Raw genomic sequence first — 25613 nt, 5'->3', positions numbered from 1 at the left:
CACATTACTCTCGCCTGATACCCTCTGCTTGTTGAAAAAAGTGCTATGAGCCATACATGAAAAATAGGACACACAGTACGGACGACAGTACCTTTGTGGACATCGTCCTGTTCTTGGATGATTTGAGCATACAGATGTGAAAGTTTGGATCGTTTACATGGGAATTCCTTTGAAATCGGTCCCAGATTGGCTACATCGTCAGGTGAACTGACATAATCCTTTGTCTGAGCTATCACTGTAACTTGTCAATTGAAGGGTGGTGACGTACTAAAGCTACACTATGTCCTCTACAATGTACTGCGATTTTGTGGATGTCGTAGCAATTGAAACATGAGGCGGCCTGGGGCATCGCATTCAGTTGAAGAGGAACATCGTAAACCGGTGGGACTCAAGCAAAAACCAAACCGATGTGCAAATGAGTGCATTTTTTTTCTGTCCCACTGATGAATAAGGTAACTTACTTTGAAGAATAATGTGTTTCAAACATAACTGGCTTGTCTAATCATAGACTTCCACGAGACATTGTAACATCGCTATTGAGTTAGATGGCCAGTTCTCGTCAAGACTGATATAATGGTTTTCAGCTTTCAAGGTTGGTGACTCGATAGCTCTTGAGACATTATGTATACTGAGCACTTTCATCAGAGTGCTCATCTGTTCATCTGTTCAGAAGCGATAACTCAGCTGTCTCCATAATATGTCGTTGGAACAGTACTCACCACTTTGCATTTCCGACGTCTGGAATTCAACAACGATGCTTCTGAAAAGTTACAAGCAACTGTGCGATGCTTCTTGGATTGTCAGTGTAAATTTGTCTCCGTAAATTATTCCGAGAACTTTCAACTTCTGATGGTATACAACTGATGAAGTACTTTTAAAGGCCGAGGAATAACTGCTTTCTTTCAGTTCAAGTCAGAAACACATTGTGCTTGACGGATTCCTGCGTCCTTTGTGGCTGGGAACAACTTGAACCACGGACTGCAATTTTTAACAGCTCAAAGCTGAGGCTCCATCGAAGATTGTACTATCTGCATGAATACGACCAAACTAGATCCGGACCGCAAGACTATGAAGCAAAACCCAAATTTGAAATTATCGATTTGATTCATGTTGGACAAGGTTGTACAGCGCCCACATGACAGTGAGAGCCCAGACGACGCCAATCTTCACTTTATGGAACCGATTTCCTTCGACGTAACTAAAATTCCAGTGCGTAAGGACTAATCAATGTTGATGAGCGAGCAGTCAGCCTGTGCACTGCCGAACAACCGAGACTTTCTTGTTCGTTTCCACAAACGCAACCAATCTGTATAAACTTCCACGCTATTCCAAAACCGGTAGTCTTTGAGCAATTGATTTTTTCACATACGGTGATCGGTAGGAACTAGACCAGAGGGGATAGGAATAAGCAGTTAATGAGGCAGTCAGTTCTCATTGGTTGCTGGACAAATAAGATAGCCTGAGCCAAACAGATTTTTTAAAATCTTTCAAGGTTCAAGTGAAAAGGATAGAATGCCATGTCGAGTGCCAGCGCCCAGGTCTTCTTCTCCACACTTTTGGGATAGTTTATCTTTATTAGTAGTAACTTTAAAAATGTGGTTTGTGATAAACAGGTGTTTACAGAAATGATGGTGTTAAGACTTGGGCATGTGTCGATCGACCGGGGGGGAACAATGTCGGTCGTGTCTATCCACAGAACAAGGAGTGAAACTACACCAAATAGAACTGAGTATTTTTCACTCCGATGATATTTTAATGACAACGAACACCTGTGCAATGCACAAACTAGCATCTACCCTCGACCAATCTAAGGATAGTGAATATAGATCATTTTAAATCTCGTTTGACAACGAACACCTGTGCAATGCACAAACTAGCATCTACCCTCGACCAATCTAAGGATAGTGAATATAGATCATTTTAAATCTCGTTTTGGCTTATCTGTGGCAGGTAAAAGGGTTTAATACCCACTTCATTCATTTGCATATCATTTGGTCGTAACGGGAGACTCAGCTGAATCTCTCTTTCATGATATTTTTTCGACTGAATGTGCCACACACAAACTACCTCACGTTTCAAGGTATCACAGTACATTTTCTTGAAGGAGACTACCCACGAGGTTGCTGGAATCTCTTCAGCAGCCTATGACTGATTTTCCGTTCTTCTTGTGGCTTATCGGCTGGGCTCAGTCCTCGAGTTTTTGTCAACTTCATGTCATACTTGAACCTGAATTATAAGAAATTCGCCAACTACACTTATTAGTCCAACGACCCCATTGAATCCCAGACGGATCTCTCGTTTTTTTTCTGCGCCTAACTGCCAAGCTCCAAAAAGGATAAAGCCGGCCGTGGGTTGTCCAACAGTTTGCAGCAACATTATGAGTAGTTTCCCTCAAAGGTTTTACACCTATTATACATACATACATACATACATACATACAAACATACATACATACATACATACATACAAACATACATACATACATACATACATACAAACATACATACATACATACATACATACAAACATACATACATACATACATACATACAAACATACATACATACATACATACATACAAACATACATACATACATACATACATACAAACATACATACATACATACATACATACAAACATACATACATACATACATACATACAAACATACATACATACATACATACATACTTACATACATACATACATACATACATACATAATGAGATTGTTGCGGTGCGCATGTAAACTTCTTTTTAATCTATAATATCAGACAAGTAGGCTGGACCGTCAGCTGACCCATGCATCCCATGTAGTTATATTATTTTGATTGGATATTCGTGAGTTAGTAAAGGAGGAAAAACGGTACGTCTGTAATTCATCGGCGCTCAAACGTAGTCTTTTGCCGGAGAAAGGATGCCGTCGTAGCGGCTGCAAGCATGATTTAATAAAACTCAAACACTTTTAGTAGTAGTACAGGGTGTCTTATAATAGACGCAAAAAATAATACTCATGTTAAAACTTTAATACCAAATCAAACATTTATTATTATTTATATGGACATACGTATATTATGTACATTTATTGTAAATAAACTAGCATTACAAAAGATGCTGAAAAACGGCCTCTCCTATAACAAATTGGAGGCAGTATGAGATGTGAGACACAGCATATTTAACTTCTTCAAGCGTCACTCGTGCACACTGTTCTTCAATTCTTACTCTCAACTCCAGCAAATTCTTTGGTTTATTTTCATGATATACGTGAGCCTTGATCATTCCCCAAAACCAATAATCCAGAGATGTGAGATCGGGTGACCTTGCGGGTAAAAATTTTGGAAGTTCACTAGCAATGACTCTCTCATCAGAAAAGTACTGTCGGACTTGTTTTGAGTAGTGGGGTGGAGCGCCATCTTGGTGAAAGACGGTTGATGACTTCTTGTGCTGCTTGTGTTGCGGGATAACATGCGTCTGTAGCAGATGGAGGTCAGTGTCGCCGGAAACCGTAGTATCAAGAAAAAGGGACGCAGAAGACACTTTGAGGAGAATCCCATTTACACACAGAGATGGGGGAAATAGAGATTATGGGTGAGGTACTCGTGGGGAGCTCCACGGGACCATATCACGCAAATGTGCTTGTTGATTATGCCATCCACAGAAAAATTTGCTTCGTCGCTCCATAGAGTGTTGGGAACGATTTCTTCATAGCGAACGTGACACGCTGCTCCTTGTCTTCTTCCTTGATGTTTTGTAATAAAGTGAAATCATACGGGTAGGAGTGAAGGTGGTGTCTCATAATACGATGCACACTGGAGCGGGGAGGGCCGGTCATGGGACACCTGAGTCATTGACGAAGATGCCATGGTGCTCTGTGACTGAATTTGCTCGACGGCATTCTGTACAATGGGCGCTCTTTCAGCGCTCAGAGACTTTCTGCCTTTGCCAGGAAAATTCAATACAAATCCACTGGACTCAAATTACTCAATCAAGCCTGTAGTGATCAAGACGGTGAAAGAATCTTTGATGAGACCATATTTGGTTTTGTAACCACGAAGTGCCGCCGTGTCGCTTTCACCAAGGGAATAATAGTGTTTCACAATTTTGATGCGCGTACTGACATCCATCGTAAACAGAAAAAAATGTTAACACGCACACAAAACCTCCTCTATGTGGCTACTAATAATAAAAGATTTTAAAATCCTTTCTCTGATTGGCTACTTTATTTTAGCCAATCAAATTTTGAGTCCAGTGTAAGACGCCCTGTACTATCACGATAAGACACACTTGATAATGTGATCTTTGTGACACGTTATGCCACATTTTGGCGACGGGTGACGAATAGTGGATTGACAGTGTAATGAGGATGTGCGATGCTTTCCAAGTGATTTCCAGTAATATATAGATTTCCTTTCTCCACTTTTAGGGTGACCTTGTTCGGACATGCGGGAGGTGTTGTGTGCGTTGCCCTGCACTTACTCTCTCCCGTTTCGAGTTCCCTGTATCAGCAAGCCATCCTTCAGAGTGGTTCACCTTTGGCCTGGTGGGCAATAGAAAGTAAACGCACAGCCTTGGAAAAGGTGGGTTTGTTCTCACTCATTCCTAAGCATTCCAGAATGGCCTCTGTTCGCATCTAAGGTATCACAGACTTGCAGATTTCATTCTAATAACATGTTCTATCCAGCCCTTACGGGAAGAAAGTAGCCATCGTGGACAAACGCTCATGGTGCTGTTAGTGATCTGGTTGTAAACAAAAATGGATGAGAAATTGTAGTGTACAAGTTGTCGGCTAAGGTTGCAAGTCGGGCACAGGAATTGTTATTTGATTTGAGCGCTTGTCACGCGTGATCTACAGTGCACTGCAGTTGTGTTCTGCTTTGCTGAGGACACTCACGGCATCCCATCGATCGGACGGTTTCATAGAGAGGCCTTGATGGGAATGACTGAAGTAGATCCGGAATGAGGAAAGTGAATCGATTGCATATCAACTCTTGACGTAAGCCAGTTTTTGCGTAAACCATTGCCATCTTCTTCCTGCATTTCAGACACAGTTGCTGGCTACCTTGAGCGGTTGTGAACTCCCCAAAGGAGTCGGCGAATCTCTGGCCGAACTGGCAAGTTGTCTACGCAGTGTGGATGCCAAATCCTTGGAGGTCGATCAATGGCGCATGCATCATTTTCGTAATGGGGAAAATTCCAGTCGGATGGTACAGCTGACCCAGTGGTACCGAAACTCATTGAATCCGCAAGTGAGCCCATTTTGAGTACTGTCTGAAAATTTCTAATTTTACAGTACACGTTAAAACTGTAGTTAGTGGGGTCAACCGGCTCAACTTCAAGGGGTTTCCATTGAAATAGCAGAGCAAAACAATAAGTACCAAGGAATATGTCCAGATACCTTGGGTATGACCACATCCTTGTCGTTCTAAAACAAATCTTTAGTGTACAAGTGGTAAACGATAAGATCTCAATCCACAAGTAGAATCCTTATATGAAAGGGATTTCAGAAATGAATACTTATCCAAGTGATATGCTCCCTTTTCACCAGGTGAACCAAATGAACTCAAAATTAGCATCTAAACTCAAAAAAAACAACTCCAAAACAACGTCGAGCACGCTACGGATTTCAGGAACGAGTGAACAGCATGTGTCCATCCAATCGAGCATGACCAATCCGAACCGCCATGTTTCATATCAGATTTGATCCGAAGATCACTAGAAAAATGGCACTTATCATTGATGTGGTGGGGTCCAGTGGTTCTTCCGTTCCAAATGAGGTGTGGAGTTCACTTCCACTCAGATTTTGTTCTTCCTAATGTGAAAGGTAATCACGGGGGTAGTTTTTCGGCAGTCTTGGGGCCATCCGAACGAGTAGTCTACTGACGTAAGTCATCGATTGGTTCAAATCCGATATTGACCCGGTCATCGTCCAGGGCGCCGAGCGAATCACATGGATAGCTCAAATATACACATGGTAGCCCGTTCACACTGGAAATCCAGACTTTATCCCTTTGATGGCGATATGGTGGTGATACACTCGCTCTAAATGTTGGTAGATCAGTGCCGAGTCGCCAGAGAACGCGTTCTCGCACAGAAAGAATATCGTTCGAACCTGAAAGGAAGACCCGTCAGTATGGATTGCCTAAATTGCTTCAGTTCCCAGGTGGAGATTTGTGGGTCAGGCCAACTTTATGACTTTCGTTTTTCAAGGAAGATTTTTTTAGCCTTAGAATTCTCGTGAAAATAACCACGACAGATTTTGCGATTTGAAACCAGCTGCCGAGTGTTCACCAGTCGACAAAAATGCGATCTCCAGTGAAGTTTGACACAAGCCCTCAGCATAAACACTAATTAGTGAAGGGGACTACTCTTCGACAGCCCACCACCGGTTTCGCCCTTCCAATTCGGGCTCATCAGGTAGGCGCAGTCCCCGAGTTTCCGTTAACCTTATGATCTACTTGAAGTTGCCTCGCTTCTCTCTCCTCAACACAAGCACTGCAGAGAAAGTATTGCAGAATTCGGTGATCTGTGCGTTGGTTATGCGATACCTGCATATCTTTCCGGCTGTTCCGATGATATTACGTCCGTGTACGGGTATCCTGACAGATCGATTATCAGTATGCTGCGATTCAAGATGAACAAACTGTGATTCCGATGGTCCGGGTTCGATCCCCGCATTTAAAATGAGCTGCTACTCGCCTGTTACTGATACCCACACTAACAGTAAACTCACTTGTTACTTCCGACAGCAGTGTAGCACTGTGTCGAGCAAAAAATTACTTCTCTAACTCTTATCTTTTATATTGTGGAAAGCTGCGGCGCGGCTATGGTCACTGGTTGCAAGAAATGTCAAGCGGAACTGAGAGGTTTGTGTATACTGCGTCATCACTGGGTCGAAAAATAAGTCAGAAAACCCTGTTAAACCAATAGTCAGGTGACTCTCTCACTCGCATCATCAAGTTCGTGATCCTCGCTTGATAAACCACACTGAGAGCGGTCCTGGGAATCTGAAACGGACATTTAAAAGTAGTCTTGAGTTCAAAGCCGCCGTTTCACAGTAGAAATTCGTTCCCTCCAACGGACAAAGTATGGTCCCTCAAAAACTCACTCAGTACTAGCTCTGTGTATCAACTCTGCATCACCCTATAACGGTTCGCACTACTGTTGTCTTTTTGTTCATAGCCACACCACTCTCGTTTGAACGGCCGTGTTCCTGTTCTGGCGTAATTATTCCGGTGAGTTCGCACCAAAGGGAAGCACTGGACTCGAGTTTCGCTCTTATTGGAGCTCATCAGCAGTGCATATCCAATGGCCATGCCGGGATTTGAACCCCAGTCAATCGATCGGCACAACCAGGACAGTTACTGGCTCGCCGTTCGATGAGTCGGGCGCACCAATCAAATTGCTTAAATGTGAACACGTTCGCCTGTTCAGACGTGATAATTCAGATGCGTCCAACGTACGTTGGTGGAGTAGTGGTTACACGCTCGCCTCGCATGTTAGATGTCCGGGGTTCATATTCCGGCACGGTCATGATGAGCTCTAATAGGAGCGAAACTCGAGTCCAGTGCTTCCATTTGGTATGGACTCACCGGAATAATTACGCCAGAACAGGAACACAGCCGTCCAAGCGAGGGTGGCGTGGCTATGAACAAAAATACCTATCTCGCAAAACCCTAACCTTGTCTTTTACTTCATGAATCAAACCTTGAAAAGTATACTGATCACATGTATTCCCTCAGTACACACTAAGCAACAACATGGCTCCAAACATGAGGACCGAAGAACATATTCTATACAATGGAAAACCTCACTATTTTCTGGTTCACAAATTTGTGCCAAAACGTCAGTGCAAGGCCAAATTATTTGTCATCCGTTAGGATAGTTTTGTGGTTACCATCCTACTGACATCAGTTTCGTTTGCGTCCAAAGTTCGCGACATTTTATTGTTGACATTGCAGTGAAACAGAGAGAGTTTGAGCTCGGAGTGATGCGGCACAGAAAGTCTTCTACCTAAAGTTTTACCATGCACGAATTTTCCTCCCGATGTGATGAGCAAGTAGACTTGAGAATGCCCTGCCTGATTAGGAGAAACTGTACCCTTTTAAGTCTTTCGATCAATAAGATTCCAGTAACACATGGAATTGATCCCAACTGCATTTCCCAACAAACGAGAAACGTCCGGGAAAACAAATGACAAATTCCAAACTGAGACGAGCAAACACCTTATCCCACGTTCATCTTTAACTGAAAGCCTGAAGCTTCCACATTTTAGTGGTTAACTGGAAGGCGTAATGAGCATCAAAATATGTCCTCCGGATTTAATCAACCCCATTCTTGTTGTCTATTAATCAGGTACTTGTTTATCTGTTTGCCGACAGTCGAGAACGCATCGTCAGATGAACCGCTTCGTAACCAATCGCTATAGCCAACTAACGGATCAATAACACAACCGAAAGCCGGTCAACGCATCCGACCGAGAAATAGTTCGACAGACTGCTAAATGCGTTTCTCGCTTGAGTGAAGTGAGTGGAAAGCCTAACGCCTCGAACGACCACCCAGTAACATACCTTGGTTGTTTCGATCGATTAGCCCGTCTGTCAGGACTTCCCAATCAGAGAGCGTCACAGAGGCTTGAAACGTCCTGGACACTTTTTGTCCTAGTTCTATGTGATTGCTGGATTGGTAGAATGAACGTTGGTCCTCCTACCCTGGCTGAACCATTCTGGTTAGTCCACACCAATGGTGAAGGCACTTGACTCGAGTTTCCCTCTTATTAAAGCTCATCAGCAGTGAATATCCTTGGTTTGAACTCCGCACATCTGACATGCTAGGCGAGTTTGTCACACTACTGAACCAGCACAGCTGGACTTATCTGAATTTTCACGTCTGAACAGGTGAATCTGCTCGTGGGGTGAGTTCAAACCCCGGCACGGTCAGGGATATGCACTGCTTACCTCCTCTGGTGTGGACTCTCCCAGAATAATTACGCCAGAACGGGAAGAGGACCGTTCAAACGAGAGTCTACAAATCCCGCAGGCGTCAACAGCTAAAACTCATCTCTAACTTGTCACAACGGATAGTGGATTCGTGGAAAACTGAACTCCAAACTAATCACACTCAGTGTGCTGGGTATCACGCGCGTCCATTCGTTCATTTTGTTTTTTCCTCATGTTCAGATGTTCTCGTAATTAGGCTATACAAGATCGATAATCGATTACAATTTAAATTCTCCACATAGCTACTCCGTTCCGCCGGGTATTATTACGACATCCCCTTCAAGCCGGTCGTAGCTGATCCCCTGTTACCTCACTGGCCATATGAAATTCTCGGCTCTGGGAAACTCCATATACGCCATCGTATTATGCTGGGAGTGAACAAAGATGAAGGTAAGTTTTCAAGCGCCCTTAGAATCATCGCATCTGTTTGTAAGCTCTTTATATCGGCGTGTATAGGAATGCTGGCAGCTCGGATACGTTTGCTGGTCTTTTATTCAGGTGTTACTCGTCATTGCACACTGATGATGTCCTCTCGTGTGGGGATGAAACGCTTGCAATTTGATTGCTAAAATTGGCGAACAGATGAACAGGTTGGCGTCCTATGAATTCTTTTTATTTCAGACTACTCAGAAAACGTTAGTAACCGAAAGTAATTGTAGAAAAATTGTGCTCTCACGCTTATTGATTTGCTGTGTTAATTTTCTCTGCATCAGGTATGTTCCACATCATTCAGGCTTTGCGGAAGTATTTTTTGCAACACAACCATTGGCCAGAAATGCCCCGAGACTTTGAATATCAAGCAGGAACCACGGACCCCATGGATCTACTTGCGTTCTACATTATGGACGAGAACTTCCTACATCCGACCTTACTTCAAGCGACCGTCTTTGAATATCAGGTGAGTGCACGTGTTCCTTCGACCTTATCACACTACGGTGTACGTGCTGTAGACAGATTTTTACACGTCCGTATGCGATAAACCACCTACAAGGTCCACCCTCCCCTGTGTGAATCCAACTGCTTATTGACCGCAGTAGGCAGAGTATGTGAGGTGGCCAACTCAGCTATGCTAGATCCAAAGCTCAGAGTTCATTCTTGGTAGTCGGTTCACACGTATACAGCTCCATTCTTCCTGTGAGATTTATGTATTCCCTACCCAGTAGCCCACACAACTGTCTTGCATTCGGTAATGTGGTGAAATATTGGTAGCTCGGGTGAGTTTATTGGTTGTTGATCAGATGGCTGTTGATCTGTTCGCTGAGCTTGGCAATTGGCTTGCAAACGTTTCGTCACCATACGAGGAGACAGACAGACGAGGAGGAGACCATACGAGGAGACGAAGAGACATCATCATCAGTCATGTGACTGTCAGCTTTTAATAAAGTAGACCCACCCAACTGCGCACTGATGATGTCTTCTCGTGTGGTGACGAAACGTTTGCAAGCCAATTGCCAAGCTCAGCGAACAGATCAACAGCCATCTGATCAACAACCAATGTCTTGCTTTCGATTGTCAACCTATCTGGTGGAATTTTGCATTAAAAACCCTGATGGTGTTAGCGAGATTTTATGTTTGTTGGAGGGTATGATGAATTTGGGCGCATATTAAGAACCTTGCTCTCCAATATCATTTTGATTGTTTTGAATGTGAAAATACAGGGCCGGTGAAGTGGGACGATTGCGGCATCCATTCAAGTTTACCTGGAGACGCTCACGGGCGACACTCATAGGCTCTCACACGAAGCTAGTCAGTGGACAATGGTCTCATTGTTATCATATTTACCGATCCCCAAGTTTCGGGGTGTGGTATAAGAGAAGACTTATCTATTAGAACTGAAATTCCCTAGCACACTTTCCACAAAATGTTGCTGGTATTGAAAGGATCGCCCCGCCGGAATCCTGATGGGATCTTTGTTAAAGTTGGCTTAACTTGCTATCACTAAACAGAATACGAACTTGAACTACCAAACAGTCATGTCACTTGCCACGCAGTAGAGTCATCTGGATATATCCCGTAGGGCAGTTCGCCAAACTCACGTTATCGCTGACATAGCTGTTGTTACTCATCGTATCGACTGTGGGCGGATTTTCATGGTGTCGCCAAGCCTACCACTGCTAGAATTCTAATGCCACTGAGTTGGACGTTGATGCGTCAGGTTGTCGTGACTGTCGTTGCCCAATATCTTCACCGGTTGCATGCGTTACATCACCAACCAAGATGACAGCATCGGTGCGATCTGCGCGTTGGTTACCCGACGAGGTTGGTACTGTTTTATTATTGGTTGTTGGGCGGACCAATCAGCGACGCGACAGTACACATGCCAGTGAATGTCCACCAGTGAACAAAAAAACTATTAGTTTCCACGTATTTTGCTCATTTTTAAATTTGATGCTCCTGCTTTTTCAGATCCCCAGTAGGGCACTTGGGAAGACTGATTGGCGGGCCAAAGAGGTTCTTCAAGCACTCAATGAAGTCGGTGGTGATTACAACATCAAGTGTCCGGTGGTGGAGTTTGCTGATTTCTATTCACGCGCACCCAACTCACAAGTGAGTTTTGATCACAGTTACTTTGGAATACCAGATTCGCGTAAATCTGAGTTTAAGAAAACTCGTTTATTAGCAGTGCGAAAAGCGGTGAGTCATGTGACTGGCAGCTTTTAATAAAGTAGTCTTTCTGGAATCTCTGGTTAACTATGAAATGTATGGATGAATAGGCAGTATTCACCAGGACAAATGAGCTATGCAATTTACGTCAGCCTTTTTCGGACCGTGAGCTCCGGTTTGAAATTGGACTAAGGGGGGCTTCCGCCGGCCTGTGAAGCGAAACACCGAAGGTTGCGCGCACCAATCACGTATTGAGCCCGTTCTACATACCAAAGCAATGGGTTTTATTGGCAAGCCTATCCTTGAGTTCGACTAAATCAATAGGGGAAACAAAGATTTTATGGTAAAATATGCCTCCGAAGGTCGGTGGATCTCATTTGAAAAGCAATGAAACTACGAAATCGTCAAGGTACCATGAAGGAATGGATAAATTATGAAACGGGTCATTTCCAAAGACTACCGTTCTTATCTCTATCAGATTTGTAATCTGCCCGTTTGTTCTCTTTACTCCAGGTGTTTATGTATTCATTCGAACATCGGACCCAAGCTTCGCCATGGCCTCAGTGGACTGGAGTCATGCAAGGTTATGAGGCTGAGTACATTTTTGGAGCCCCATTCAACCCGGACTACCAGAAACGATTTTACAACTTTACTGACGAAGAAAGACGACTCAGTGAGGAAATGATGCGATTTTGGACTAATTTTGCGTCGACTGGGTAGGTTTATCATGTGCGTCCATTGAACTGAAAAAAACATTCAACGCGCCGATCTGGGTCGTTGTTGACTAGGATGCTATGCAACCGTGAATCCGACTCGTTCTGACAGCCGAGTGATCGGTTTCCCTTTAGTCCAGTCTGCTCGCAAATCGTCGACGCGGTCAACTAAAAAAATCAACAGTCCAACTGTGCTGGTTAGGAGACACGCGTCACGTGACATGAAAGTGTTGGCTACGGTCGATGCCACTTTGAGCAGATATCCAGATTATAAGCGTCGATTCCCAGGCTAAACCCTTGATATCTCCAAGCTTGGGTAAAAAATCATCAATTCTCTGCGTTTCATGAGCACTTTTATCCTACTTTAAGTGCTTTCATTACGTCGATACTTCTTTACACAGGTTTCTGAGTTTTTTTAGTTGCCACTTGTCACACAATTCAGTTTCTATCATGAGATGAATCAGAAACAGGTGACTGACCTTCAACTTTCCTGCCTTCAAGGTCACCTAATTTGAATCCTGGCGAATTTCACACAAGAAACCGCAACCTCTACTGGGAACGCTACACCTCCAATGCCCCGACTAGTGGGACGACCTTCAAGGAGGAGATGGTGTTGAAATCCTCGCCGAAATTGGTTGCTGACACGTCCAGGAAGCATATGGTCTTCAGACTTCCAGAGTCTTATATGGAACGAAATCTTCAACGGCATCGTTGCATGTTTTGGCGCGAACAACTACCGCTGATGCGGGAACAACTGTTGTTCAGTAAGTTTTGCCCGCAAATCGTAGGTGATTTGTAGGATGGTGTTTTGTTTAAGTCATTCTCCTGACAGTTGGCTCGTCCATTGCTGGTCTGACTCAGAATTTTTTTGTCCCTTTGATGAACCAGAGATCTGGTCAACTGTTGGAGTTACTGGTAAAAGCAGCCAGAATTTCTATCCATGGTTTCAAACTGTAAGTTCAGAATAGGGAGACTTCCAGGTCAGAACTTGCGCCATGCAATGAGGAGAGAACGCGCGCCCCTTCAACCTAGGTTTCCATAGGACTGAAATTCAACTCTGATACGACTACATCACTCATTTCGGTGTCACGTTTTATAACCATAAGCGGATCAGCTACGATTATTGCTGAATAGTCAGGCCGTTTAACGTTTATCGGTCCTTGCGATTGCGTTTTTTCAGCAATCTTATAGTGGAATCCAGAATTCGGATCAGCCACCCTCATCATTACAGCGACGCATCGAGCTGGCCTTCAGAGATCGATGGTTTTTTTGGACGAAACTAGTGAGTGGTCAGCGAAGTACACTCATTTGCGAACTAATTTGCTTTTGCGAGAGACTCACCTGGAACCCAACTGAATCTCTCGTTTGTGATGTCTCCAGGCAACTGAAAGTGCTGCACCAGGCCACCCATGTTCCCGTCGCCAAGATATTCGAGTTATCGCGATACATGTATATTTGTAATGCACTACTCATGAGGTTGTTGAAAATTCGTCGACAGCTCACGACCGGTTTCGCCCTTCTTGGGTCTCATCGTGTAGGCGCAGTCCCCGAGTTTCCGTCAACCGTATGTTCTACTTGAAACCCAATGGCACAAAATTAGCGAAATACACTCATTTGCAAACTAATTTGGTCATATTTTGCGAATTATTCAGCGGCCATTCGAAAGCAAGTTAAGAACTCCCAATCTGAGCTGTTCGATCAGCGGACGTGTGAGAAACAAATTGAAACTGGCAAACCAACTGCCTCGTGTTCGATCACTCCACCCTAGCTAATTGGCCGCAAATAAAACGAAACGCATCTCGTGGCCGAGCAAATCAAGAACCGACGACGCTTTTCGTTCGGCTGTAGCACCCCTTCGGTGCCTAACTGCCATGCCACCCGAAGTAGGCACGAGGGCTGGGATACTGCCAGGTTGCCCAAGCCTAGACAGGGGAAGTCGGGAGGCAGAGGTCGGGTTCGAGCCACGGACCTTCCGGTCAGTAAATTCGCGCTGTAACCACTTGGTCCATCTCGCCCCATCTCAATCACGCTTTTGCGATAGAGCGGCCATCTTGTCACCAGTTAGTTTGCATGCCGAGGACTCCAAATAGAAAAAGCATGATTTCGATTTTATAGGGTGACGGAACTTCAACGCAACTTGCAACATTACAGGCTGAGTTCGTTTATTTCTGAAGAGTTTTAGACTTGTTTAACAAATCGCGAGGAATCCACCAGGAAGTTGAACTTGTTTAAAACTGTCCATCAGTCCGGTGTCACGAGATTCCTTAATCGATCGGTCAAAACAGCATTCCTGATGGATAAAGGCAAGACTGATTTTATGTAGTTCAAGCGAAGAAAAGCGTAACTGATCGTATTTTCAAAAATGAGGCATGAGGGCACCAGCCACAGGTATGACCAGCAGTGAAAAACGCACCATGAGTGGCGTGACCCCACCCGTAGGAGATACTTATTTACTAAGCAGTGTGAGCACTTGAAAATAAGGTAGAAGAAAGTTGGTCACGTGTTCCTTTATCGGGATCACGTTTTTTTCAAGGATCTGTGGGCCCTGTGGCGCAGTCGGATAAAGGGCACCAAGCCCAAATAATTTTTTCACGGTAGATCCACGTGGATAACGCATCGGCGCTATTGATTTTGTTGCAAATGTCTATCTACTCATACTCGGATGAAATAGGGGACCCTAATAGGGCCAACGCCCTGTGGATTTCGAAATTAATCGGAAAATGAATGAGCAAATTCGATGAGAACAATAAGACAACCAAACGAGATAGGTGGTTGTTAAACTGAGACTACTGATAGGATTCGACCTGAAATCTACTTCTGTGATTCACAGCAGTGAAGTTTACGTCGAATGACTACTGTCTGGTTCCCATTACAACTTTGGTGTGGTTTTGGCAATTCTACTGATAGGATTCGACCTGAAATCTACTGCTGTGATTCACAGCAATGAAATCTACGTCGAATGACTACTATCTGGTTCCCATTAAAACTTTGGCATGGTTTTGGCAATGCACTTTCAGGGCATTCGTTTTATTGGCCTGTGTCAAGGTCACAAACCAGCCAATAACAGGATGGAGAACGATAGCCTGTTCAACATTTGATTACCGCATGCCAACATTGTATGGGTCGTGTTGCTACATGCGAATCCTCTAAATGGACTGACGTCAGAACACCATTGGTTAAAATGCAGATAAGTCGTAAGTGTATCTAAAATATGCACTTTGGAATGACAAACTCCGAGCCACCGAATCGGGCGGATCGTACGTGCAAATCCATCAAACTGGTGCCGACTAAACCAAATCAAGGCAACTTTCGCCAGTTCAATAAAACTCGTCTCGCGATCGATTGTTTCAAAAACGTGGCACATCGATTTGTCAGCATTCCACACACCAACTACCCGTCGCACCAAATTCATCATTTGAAATGAATACACCAATATCGTGGTTGGATTGGAAACAAGCGAGTGTCAGCTGCAAGTCGTCGAAAGTAACGACAATGCAGAGCAGATTAACCTAGCTTAGCGGATGATTCCTCGCGCGGCGAGGACCCATTTCTCAAAGTGACAGTAGTGTGTGGTAATCTGGACCAGAACGATCCATTAGGGTCCGGTCTGCCTTGTCCCAAGGATCAACATGGCCGAAACACACTATGGAGTTGCACAAACGGCCCCAAAAGTGTTTTTTTCTTTCTGTTTTTTTCTCTCAGATGGCCCCTGCTCAACCGACAAAACGCAGACTGGAGGCAGGTCTCCTCCAGGCACCATGGGCACCTTTTATCCAGAGCCTCCAAAACGTTCACAGAAAGGGTCAAACAACAGTGGAATAGGCAGGTCATCCACTGCCCATTACGATCATCACCTGTTCCTTATTGCAGTGATTCTATTCGGGCAAAACCGACACCCTCTTAACTGGTTGTGAAACCTCAACTACTACACTGGTTGTGCTCGTTACGGTTGTGCATTTTCAGCTGTTTTTTTTACCCATATGGTTATATTTTGCTCTTCTGACACCACTAATTTTAAAATTATTTTAAAGTTCTTCATTCGAGTATGTATTTATTGTGATTGGTTTTCTTAACCGCATTTACGAAATGTTTACTCGATTGGCATCACTGTGTGGAGCATTTCTTCTCGGTTGTGACTACTTTCCTACGGAGTGATCGATCACAGAATCTTCCGGAAGCTTCTTTTTGAACGGCTTTATTTGACAAAAGATTTCCTTGATTTCATTTGTTCTTTCCATTTTACTGAACATTATTCCGAACCGTGAGATGTGATTAATCGATTTCACAAGATCGATTAGTCCTCAAGGTTGTGATCCACAGAACTGCCCCCCCCCCCCACTATAAAATAGGTCATTGTTGGTTGGTTGGTTGTGAAATCCGATACTATTTACTGTCCAACCACCTTCCCCTTCGATCGGAATTGTTCTAGGTTCTGTTTATATTTGATTAGGCTCTTTTGAACTCTAGCAAAACCCTCTCTCACACACAAGAAGGTTGTGACGCAAAGGTTTCAGTTTTCTCTCTGTTATTAGTTGCATTCGAAATTTTACCCCGAAAATTCCCTTTGACCAAAAGAGAAATTTGTTGTATTTGAATGGGATGCTGATGATGTCGCCTTGATTGATGATGAAACTTTTACAATCAAATTGCTCAGCTCAACGAACAAGACAAGTTAAATAACCCTAAACCTGACTTCAGGATGCATGAAGTAGTTCCGATTCAAACAGAATGACATATATTACTGAATGCCCATGTATGGAACAAGCGGCATACCCGTAATGCACTACTTATAAGGTTGCTGAAAATCCGTCGACAGCCCACGACCGGTTCAGCTCTTTTTGGGGCTCATCAGGTAGGCGCAGTCCCCGGGTTTCCGTCAACCTTATGTTCTGCTTGAAACCAAATTGCACGAAATTGGCGAGTATACACTCATTTGTAAACTAACTTGGTTTTGCGAGAGACTCACCTGGAACCCAGCTGAATCTCTCGTTTGTGAGGTTTCCAGGCAAATCATTCAAGCTGGTCAGTATCCGGCAAACGAAAACGGAAAACTACGATGTTTTCGGGGTAAAACGTTTGACTTGTTTAAATCAGCGGCTAGAAATCACCGGATTAGAAGACTGTGTTTAATAAAATATAGTATCGCAAATTACCAGAAAATGTGACCCGCTTAAAATGAAAGAATAATTTGTGGGAATTGTTACAGCTTACAATAAACTGGTTGACATAGAATACTCGTGAGGACTGCTCCTGTATCTAAATGTGTATGTGGCATCCTCTGCCCGAATGGGCGAAGGCGAAACCCAAAGGTGATAACCCAAAAAATGTTATTCCGAGGAATCATTGTGACAGAAGCACCCGCTGAACTTGGAAAACTTGCACCGGGGTGGAGTAACGTAATGCATTCAACAGATAAATTGCACTCACAGTATTCCCTAAAAGACGCGAATTTTGTCATATGACCTGTGGTCGAGTTCTCTCTAGCGAACTGCTAAGTGGAAGGGTGTCAACCGTCTGGGAGCACTTGGGGGGTTGCACCAGAAGCCATAAGTCAGTTAGCATAGATTTACCTCGCATTGTTTGCTCGAATGCGACGATAGTGCAGCCTCGTGGGACGTGGCCACAGCTACCTCCAAGCACACACAGTCATTCAGTAGACCAAGTCTAAAACATGGCCATCTCCCTCCAGGACTTCGCTTCAATCACAATGCCACCTCGTGTCCTCGAACGAATCACTCAGCGTGCCTGGACATGTTATCTACGGCATGCTCGAGACCGTTATTACTGTTCTCCAGACTATTGTACGTCACATTGGGACGAGATGGCCCAAGTGGTTAGAGCGCGAATTTGCTGACCGTAAGGTCCGTGGCTCGAACCCGACCTCTGTCTCTCGACTTCCCCTGTCTAGGCTTGGGCAACCTGGCAGTATCCCAGCCCTCGTGCAACCTTCGGCTGGCATGGCAGGTAGGCGCTGAAAGGGTGTTACAGCTGAACGATATTTTTGTACGTCACATTGCAGAGTGAACCATTCCAGACAGCCAACTTCCGGGTCATATACAGCCAGTGAGCCGTGAGGTAAGTGACAAATCGTGGATTGGTGCGGCGCAGTATCCTCAGGTCCTGGTGAAATGTATGTACTGAGGGAAAGGGTGTTACAGCTGAACGATATTTTTCCACATCACATTGCAAATTGAGCCATCCGAGACAGTCCACTTCCGGGTCATGTACAGCCATCGAGCTGTGAGGTACGAGACGAATCGTTGATCGGTGCGGCGCGGTACCTCCAGGTCCTGGCGAAATGTATGTGCTGAGGGACGGTGATACTAGTGATAGGGAGACAAGCGAGTAGTATGTGTTGTTCGCGGAATTTCGCTTTCCGTCTTTTGAAAAGGGGAGATCTGTTGAGGAATTTGTGGAGTCGCTTTGTAACATTTGCTTGGATTTGAGCGATAAATTATTGGAGTCAGTGAATATCTAGGAAGGTGCAAGGAGACGCGCTCAGGAGATGGATGTCCAGTTTTTGTAAATAAGATGCAAATGAGAGTTTTGCTTCCCTGTCCAATGGTCTGTAACCGGTCAGTTGGCATTTCCTAATAAATAAGTCCGCAGCGAAGGCCTTCTCCCTTTCACTAGTAATATGGTAAAAATAAAACCTACTGTGTGGTTTTCTCTGGGGACGAGCCACACGGCGGAACATGTCAGCTATTGGCAGTGGGTCTATCAACACATTTAGTTGAGGAATACCATAAGCGAGAGATTCAGTTGACTCTCACGTGAGCACGGGCCTGGCCGCCCGTGTCCGCCTCCCTGAACAAGCTAAACAGTTTACGCATCAAAACGAACACTGCTCACTTTCCACAAACGCGTACATGACCAGACGCCCACATGATCAGAAAGATGCCGAACTTGTATCTACATACCATACACTAGATGCCGTGAGGAAAACTCATCCAAATCGTCCCCTTGTGTGTGTCCGATTGACACTCACGTCTTGGAAACGCCAGCACAACACTAATCATCGCTCTCTGAGGTTGTAGCGTCCTTCCCCCAATTGCAATACCCATACTCGTCCGGACAAGCGAATCTTTGCCAGGACCGAAGTCATATCATCTGCTACAGTGGAACCAAACTACCCGTACCTTCTCAACACTTTCGGCGGTAGTCGTGGGCGTCCTCGCCGAAAACCGTCGCACTTCTAACGACAGTGTTCCACACTCCGGCGGAGCCATGAAGGCGCCCAGCTTCTCTTCGATTAACTGTCGGCTTACAGGCAGTCGGTCGTACAAAAACCTGAACACGATGGTGTGAGGGGACGGACGAAACAAACAAAATCGGAGTCTGAGTATCCGATGCTTCGAAAGCGGGAAAGCCCTTCGTTGGGAAGTCACTCACTGGCAAACACGAACCAAACAGTTACAAACTAGTAAACACGAAAGTAGGCATCTCATTTGTATAGATTTTTCGAAAAATAGACATTCCGAAACGTCTTCTTAAACTTTCCTGGACTTTCTTCGAGTATTAAACCATCATACGCGAATACTGCAAAGCAGTTCCATCTAACCTTCGGTCAGATACGGGGCGAAGCCCGAACACCAGACAATGGGTTACTTGCATATTTCATCAGTGGTACATACCGTAACACTACTAGCTTCTTCTGATTGATCGACTTTCGCTTGATTTCGGGGGTCGCCTGCTGCATTTTCAGTACAGCCACTAATGACGCAAAACAGTGTTAGTGATTTTTTTGCTCGGTGCGCGCTTAACAAACAAATAATTATCCTTCATGTGTTCGCTTGACGCCTTCTCGCATGATGTGAAAGCTGGGTAGCCAACAGGTTCCCAACAAATATTTTTGAAGTGAAACCTGGCTGAGTTATGCCAGTGTGACTTTTAAATTGAAGGTGCACGAAAGTTTACGAACGGAGATTAATGACGACAAATTCGAACTAGAAGTCTCCATCTGATAGAGGTCATTTTTGCTCACTAGTTTGCCCAGTCCTCCACTTACCCTGGCTAGATTGTTCTCATTAGTTTTCACGGGAGACCCAATTGAATCTCTCGTTTATGGTATTCTACAACTGAATGTGCTGCACACGGGCCGCCTCATGTTTCAGTTGGCACGATATTCGAGATAACGCAGTATATTTTCACAAAGGAAACTACTCACAAGGTTGCTGAAAACTCTTCGACAGCCCACGAACGGTTTCGCCCTTCCAATTCGGGCTCATCAGGTAGGCGCAGTCCCCGAGTTTCCGTCAACCGTATGTTCTGCTTGAACCCGAATTGGACTGTTTTCGAGAAATATACTCATTTGCAAATCGAAATGGTCCATAAGNCCGAATTGGAAGGGCGAAACCGGTCGTGGGCTGTCGAAGAGTTTTCAGCAACCTTGTGAGTAGTTTCCTTTATGAAAAGTATTTAACTTGAGTTTGACAACCGTGAAGCGTGAACATGGTACCCCGGGTTGTTGAAGCGTATGGTAGCGGATAGCATCGGATGGAACGAAAAAAAGGCAGTGGGTTAATGACCAGGGACACAACACGAGCACTGGTTGTGATATCACCATGTCAGTAAATGGACTTAACCATCGATGTGATGAGTTTTTGCTACTCCAGCCTTGAAGACAATTCACACCTAGTTGAGATCCTCTGCATTGTATATGCTTGGCATCGCCGCTGACGTGTCAGGCAAACATCTCAGGGCCACTCCACCAGCACACGTTAGACGGAAACAAAGTACCAGGTCTGAGCAGCGTAATGTGCATAGATTTGAGTGATGTGATTAGCTACCTCCGATGGCTAAAAGGACGACTGGCTGGGCAAACCAATCACAGTGTGAGCAAGTTCTTCTGTTCATACCACATTAATCAGCCGCGTACAGCATGACCTGGGAGACTAGTGGCAGCACCCTCACCTCGTTTGTCAGATACCAAGACCACACACCACTGATGAGGTCTGGTAAGATGAGACATCAAGAATAATGAGGACCAATCAGGTTAATCGTGCCAAGACACAGGGAGGACTGTTCAAACACAAGTGATGTGAGCGTGAAGGAACCGGTACATGGCCTGGATTTTTCGGCCAATTGACCCACCTGTCTGGGCTTTCCAGTCAGGTTGCACCAAGGAACCGTGAATAGAAATTCCTAGAAAAATTGCTAGAGAAGCAATTGCAACTGAAAACCCTCTGCTCTACATCCACACAACCCCAAAACGAAGCCACAAGTCGAAGGGACAGTTGGCAAAGCCTTTCAACCAGAAATTTTGATACCTTGTTTGTCTTAGTACACCGGAAACTACTTGGTTGAGCAAGGCACATAAATTTAACCAAACATCATCGTGGGTAAGGCCGACAACACGACCAACCCAATCAGCCTCACCACAGCAAATCAGAAAGTCTCGTAACAATAGCAAATGGTCCTTTCAGAATCGTTGCCCCACGATCGTAAAATGCGGTAACGATGTCGATATTAGATCACCCACTCCCTGGTCTCATAAGACCAAATGAGTATGCAGACCACCTCTCCCTCTGTCCGGAGGCCAGCCGTCCCTAATAACCGAACATCACAACTTTTGGACGGATGTGTCACATGCAGGACGCGGACCAAACAAAGGCACGCCCTGACTGGTCAAAATGCTAGCCAATCCGGATAGGGCATCTTTGACTCGATGCTTCTCACCCCCGCACGGAGATTCTAGGACGATCTTGTGGAACACTGTGATTACCCCATAAATACAGTTGTAATAATTGTCGTTTGTCACCATAAAGGGCTGTGTAGAGCTACCGTACTTTTTGATATGGAATACTGGGCGGAGCGGGAAGCCAAGTGACCGATACAGAGTTGCACTACCGTTCAGCAGCCCTCCATCCACCGACAACTGTTCCAAATAGCCAGCAGAAAACATTCGATCGAATAGTTCCGTTCGTCACTTCGGCTAAGTTTGTAAAGCCTAGCGGAATAATGTTGTTGGGACTATGCTCTCGGAATCACGTGACTTGCGCGATTGATCATTTGGTTGTTTAGTGGACACATGAGACTGTATCTTGGACATAATGTTACTTTGAACTAGTAACAGCTCGCCCCCAACCCTAGTGCGAGTCTGCACGAAAACGTTTCGTCATTTATTGATCAGGAAGATCGCACATACACACATGTAACATCTCTAGTAAGTACAGGAACGACTTTGTCTGGATAAGAACAAGGGGAATAGTATTGTCGTGGTGGATAGCAAAGAGAAGACGAAAAGGGACATCCAACCGACTTCACACGTGGAGACGACGTGACTCTCATCCCACAGGTACATACGGCGGCGGTGGGGTGGGCGATTGTGCTGTACGCCATTCGATTCGGTGGGAATGAAGAGCGAACAGAGCGAAGCATTAGCAGGAACAATCAGTTTATCTGTGCGTGCTTAAATTACAGTGATGTAAACGTGTCCCACAAGTTTTGATGTGGTGACGGGGTAAGTGTTCAATGAATATCTGAAAAAAGCAAAATTATGAGAATGCTGACACTGATAATAAAAGTGGGACCAACCAATCAGCCAATCAATGACAGTCGGGACCGGGGAGTAGCTAACATAGAAATTGTTCGAAGCCTTTCATCAGCGACAAGCGAAGCGGGCAAAACTAGAACCAGTAATTCTTTAATCCATGGAATAAGGAGAGAAAGCAGTCCGCTTCCAGTATGAATGCTGCAGCGGCGAGTGGTCAAAATTAGGTCCGCAAGACAAGCAAAGATGAGCGGAGATGTGGCGTTTACAAAAGGAAAAAATGGATGGTTGGTGGGGACAGAACAAAAAAGACCAACCTAGCTGTACACATGAAACTGGGACGGGCATAGTGGTGAGGAAAGCCATACTCCCACCCTCGAAACGATTCGGTCAAATGCACTTAATCAATCTGTGTGCTCAAAATAAAAAAACGGCTATTCAACGAAAAAAGGCCCATCAGGAGGACATAACTCCGGAGCTGGTAAGGAACTACCAAGAAACTATGGCAGTCACATTGAGAGGGCGGTTGGTGCAGATGAACCTTCCACAAAGATCAAAGATGGAGAAGAACGAAATCATACCGAGTGCGGAAATATGGTCGAATGAGGCAGTACTAAAAATGATGCATTTAAAAGGCTGTTGCAATGTTCTGAAACCTATGAGCGACAGCCCATCTGGTCATACACACGCACACACACAACTATACGTGTACGGGAAGCCTGATCATTGGTATGAAAGACGAGCAATGTGAGGAAGAATAAGGCATTGCCTAGTTGGCGGGTAGTAGTTGGGGTGATAGAGGAAATAAGCATGGAGAGTGAAAAAGCGGACGAAGAAGCACAAAACACGAAAATGGTAACTAGTGGAAGTGAAAGAAACCAGGGATGAGCAGTCGGTCCAATGAACGATATCAGGAAGCGGGAACCTACGTGCTCTGCGTACTGCTCGAGAGTGTCAAAGTGCATCAAATCACGTAGAGACGAACTTGCGGAGGACGATATTAGAACAACAAAGAACCTGAGTACCAGAGTAGTAGTATTAGTAGTAGGGACGGTTGGCGAGTGTAGGTCTGGAGTAATCGACGGAACAGGCAAATGAGTATGAAGGCAATTGGAAGGCAAAATACGGTGGTCAGTTCACGTACCATCTGCATCATACAAACATGAACCGGGGAGGTGTAGTGGTCTGAGGTATCGGGGAGGGCGTACATTTTAGCTAGTAAGGGAGGTCGGGGATGATAGAAATACAGATGAACCCCACAGGCGCCCTCCCTGGGCTGATGCATCGAGTTGAAGGGCTCCGGGCCAACTGAGGACTTGATGACCGGTGAACCACTTGACCAGTCTCGAAGCTGTTGCCCTGGTTTTTCGAAAACAGTGACTGAAGGAGATCATTTAAATCGAGATCGGAACCGAGATCGCCTCGAGCGTCCGAGACAGCCGCAGCATCTGGAGAGGATTGGGTGAGAGTGAAATTCGTGTTTAATTCGAACTACTAATTTTGTATGAGTAGACGACTTTTAAGGAGAAATATGGGGCAATGCACGCGACAGAAAACGAGTATTCTTCAGAGCCCAAATAAAAGACGAGCGGTCACGTTGCCCTTTACTACAAATCCAAAAATGGTATGCACATACTGTCCCTCACTTTGAGTTGTCGGTTATTTGTGGGCTGGGACGAGGAAATAGCCAGAACAAAGCGGGTTTTGTGACCACTTTCTAATTACGACAAAGTTGTACACTACCATCAGCATCAGCAGCGCATCAGTGGTGAACTCCGAAAATGAAATCAAAGGAGGATGTGGGCAAACCTAATACAAGCACATCCATACAGTCATTCCCTACTGACATGCGTGAGCAGGTATGTCCTGCACTACCTCTGGCCGGGCACGAGAAGCACCACATAGAACCCATCCGGGAAGAGAATGTGTCAAGACGGGAACCATGGGTCATGCCATCTTGTTCAACGTACTACCTCCCTCCACAGATACACATAGTTTATGGTGAGGTGTCCTTCGGCATTACTACTGGTACTCGCGTTGTTTTAATCAACTGGTGTTGACTGATCCACTGCATCGAAAAATTGCAGAATTTTGAGCTTCCCATTAACTGTGTGATTACTTGGTACTATCGAGATTTTGTCCGATGACAGAAAGCCTGTGCTGAGAAGTGCTCCAAGGCTGGCTTCAATTATAGAGGATGAGACAAGAAAAAAACTTGTAATGAGAAAACGGAGAATCAGACACCTTCATCTTGTTGTCAGGCAGTAGAATACAGACGTTATTAGTGTCCACACCTGGCGATAATAAGTCTTGGCCAAGAGGGGCTCAACAAACAATCTTGAAGTCGGTAACAAAGAATGAAGTCATCATGCCCACGAAGAACGAAGCGTTGCGTAAGTGACTTACCTGTCCGAAATATGGCGAAATTACAAACCAGAAATAATACAACCAGACAGAGCCGGCTTTGGATCTCCCGGATTCATACTTCAAGGAGTTCGAACGACCAATAAAAACAACGGGCTAAATGGCGAATTTCCGCTCATCAACTAAAATACACAGTGACCCTACTCCAGACAGGTCCAGGAAAATCGATCAAATTGAGGAAGATGGATATGAACATGAGGAAGTTGCAGTAATCCTCCAAGACACAAGCTTCAGGAGTGAAGCGGTCGCCACGGAAAGTTTACAACGATGTTCCATGTCAACAGCTTCCCAATGTGCGCCAAAGGATGCCAAAAAAAGAAAACAAATTCCCCCTTACCAGATGGGGAACAGTAACAGCGACAAGTGGCGCTTAACAGCAGGGATA

The 25613-nt window shown here is 44.9% G+C and overlaps 2 protein-coding genes across 2 annotated transcripts; one reads left to right on the top strand and one right to left on the bottom strand.

Annotated features, from left to right (window-relative positions):
* Positions 1-7756: 7756 nt before the first annotated feature.
* On the top strand, positions 7757-18275 carry T265_13551 (hypothetical protein; the record flags this gene model as incomplete). The annotated part of the gene is made up of 11 exons (XM_009169434.1): positions 7757-7819; positions 9238-9385; positions 9709-9932; positions 10234-10356; positions 11402-11542; positions 12113-12315; positions 12814-13080; positions 13693-13876; positions 14132-14291; positions 16015-16222; positions 18002-18275. Coding segments are annotated over 11 exons (1995 nt in total), but the record flags the coding sequence as incomplete, so codon positions are not given.
* T265_04630 (hypothetical protein) lies at positions 10148-13723 on the bottom strand (the record flags this gene model as incomplete). The annotated part of the gene is made up of 3 exons (XM_009169412.1): positions 10148-10252; positions 10389-10516; positions 13654-13723. 3 exons carry the CDS (start codon positions 13721-13723, stop codon positions 10148-10150), a joined length of 303 nt encoding a protein of 100 aa, XP_009167676.1.
* Positions 18276-25613: the final 7338 nt, after the last annotated feature.

This window comes from Opisthorchis viverrini, assembly GCF_000715545.1.
Source record: "Opisthorchis viverrini unplaced genomic scaffold opera_v5_78, whole genome shotgun sequence".
NCBI lineage: Eukaryota > Metazoa > Platyhelminthes > Trematoda > Opisthorchiida > Opisthorchiidae > Opisthorchis > Opisthorchis viverrini.
The sequence above is the reverse complement of the archived record's forward strand: the minus strand, read 5'-3'. Positions and strand labels throughout refer to the sequence as shown.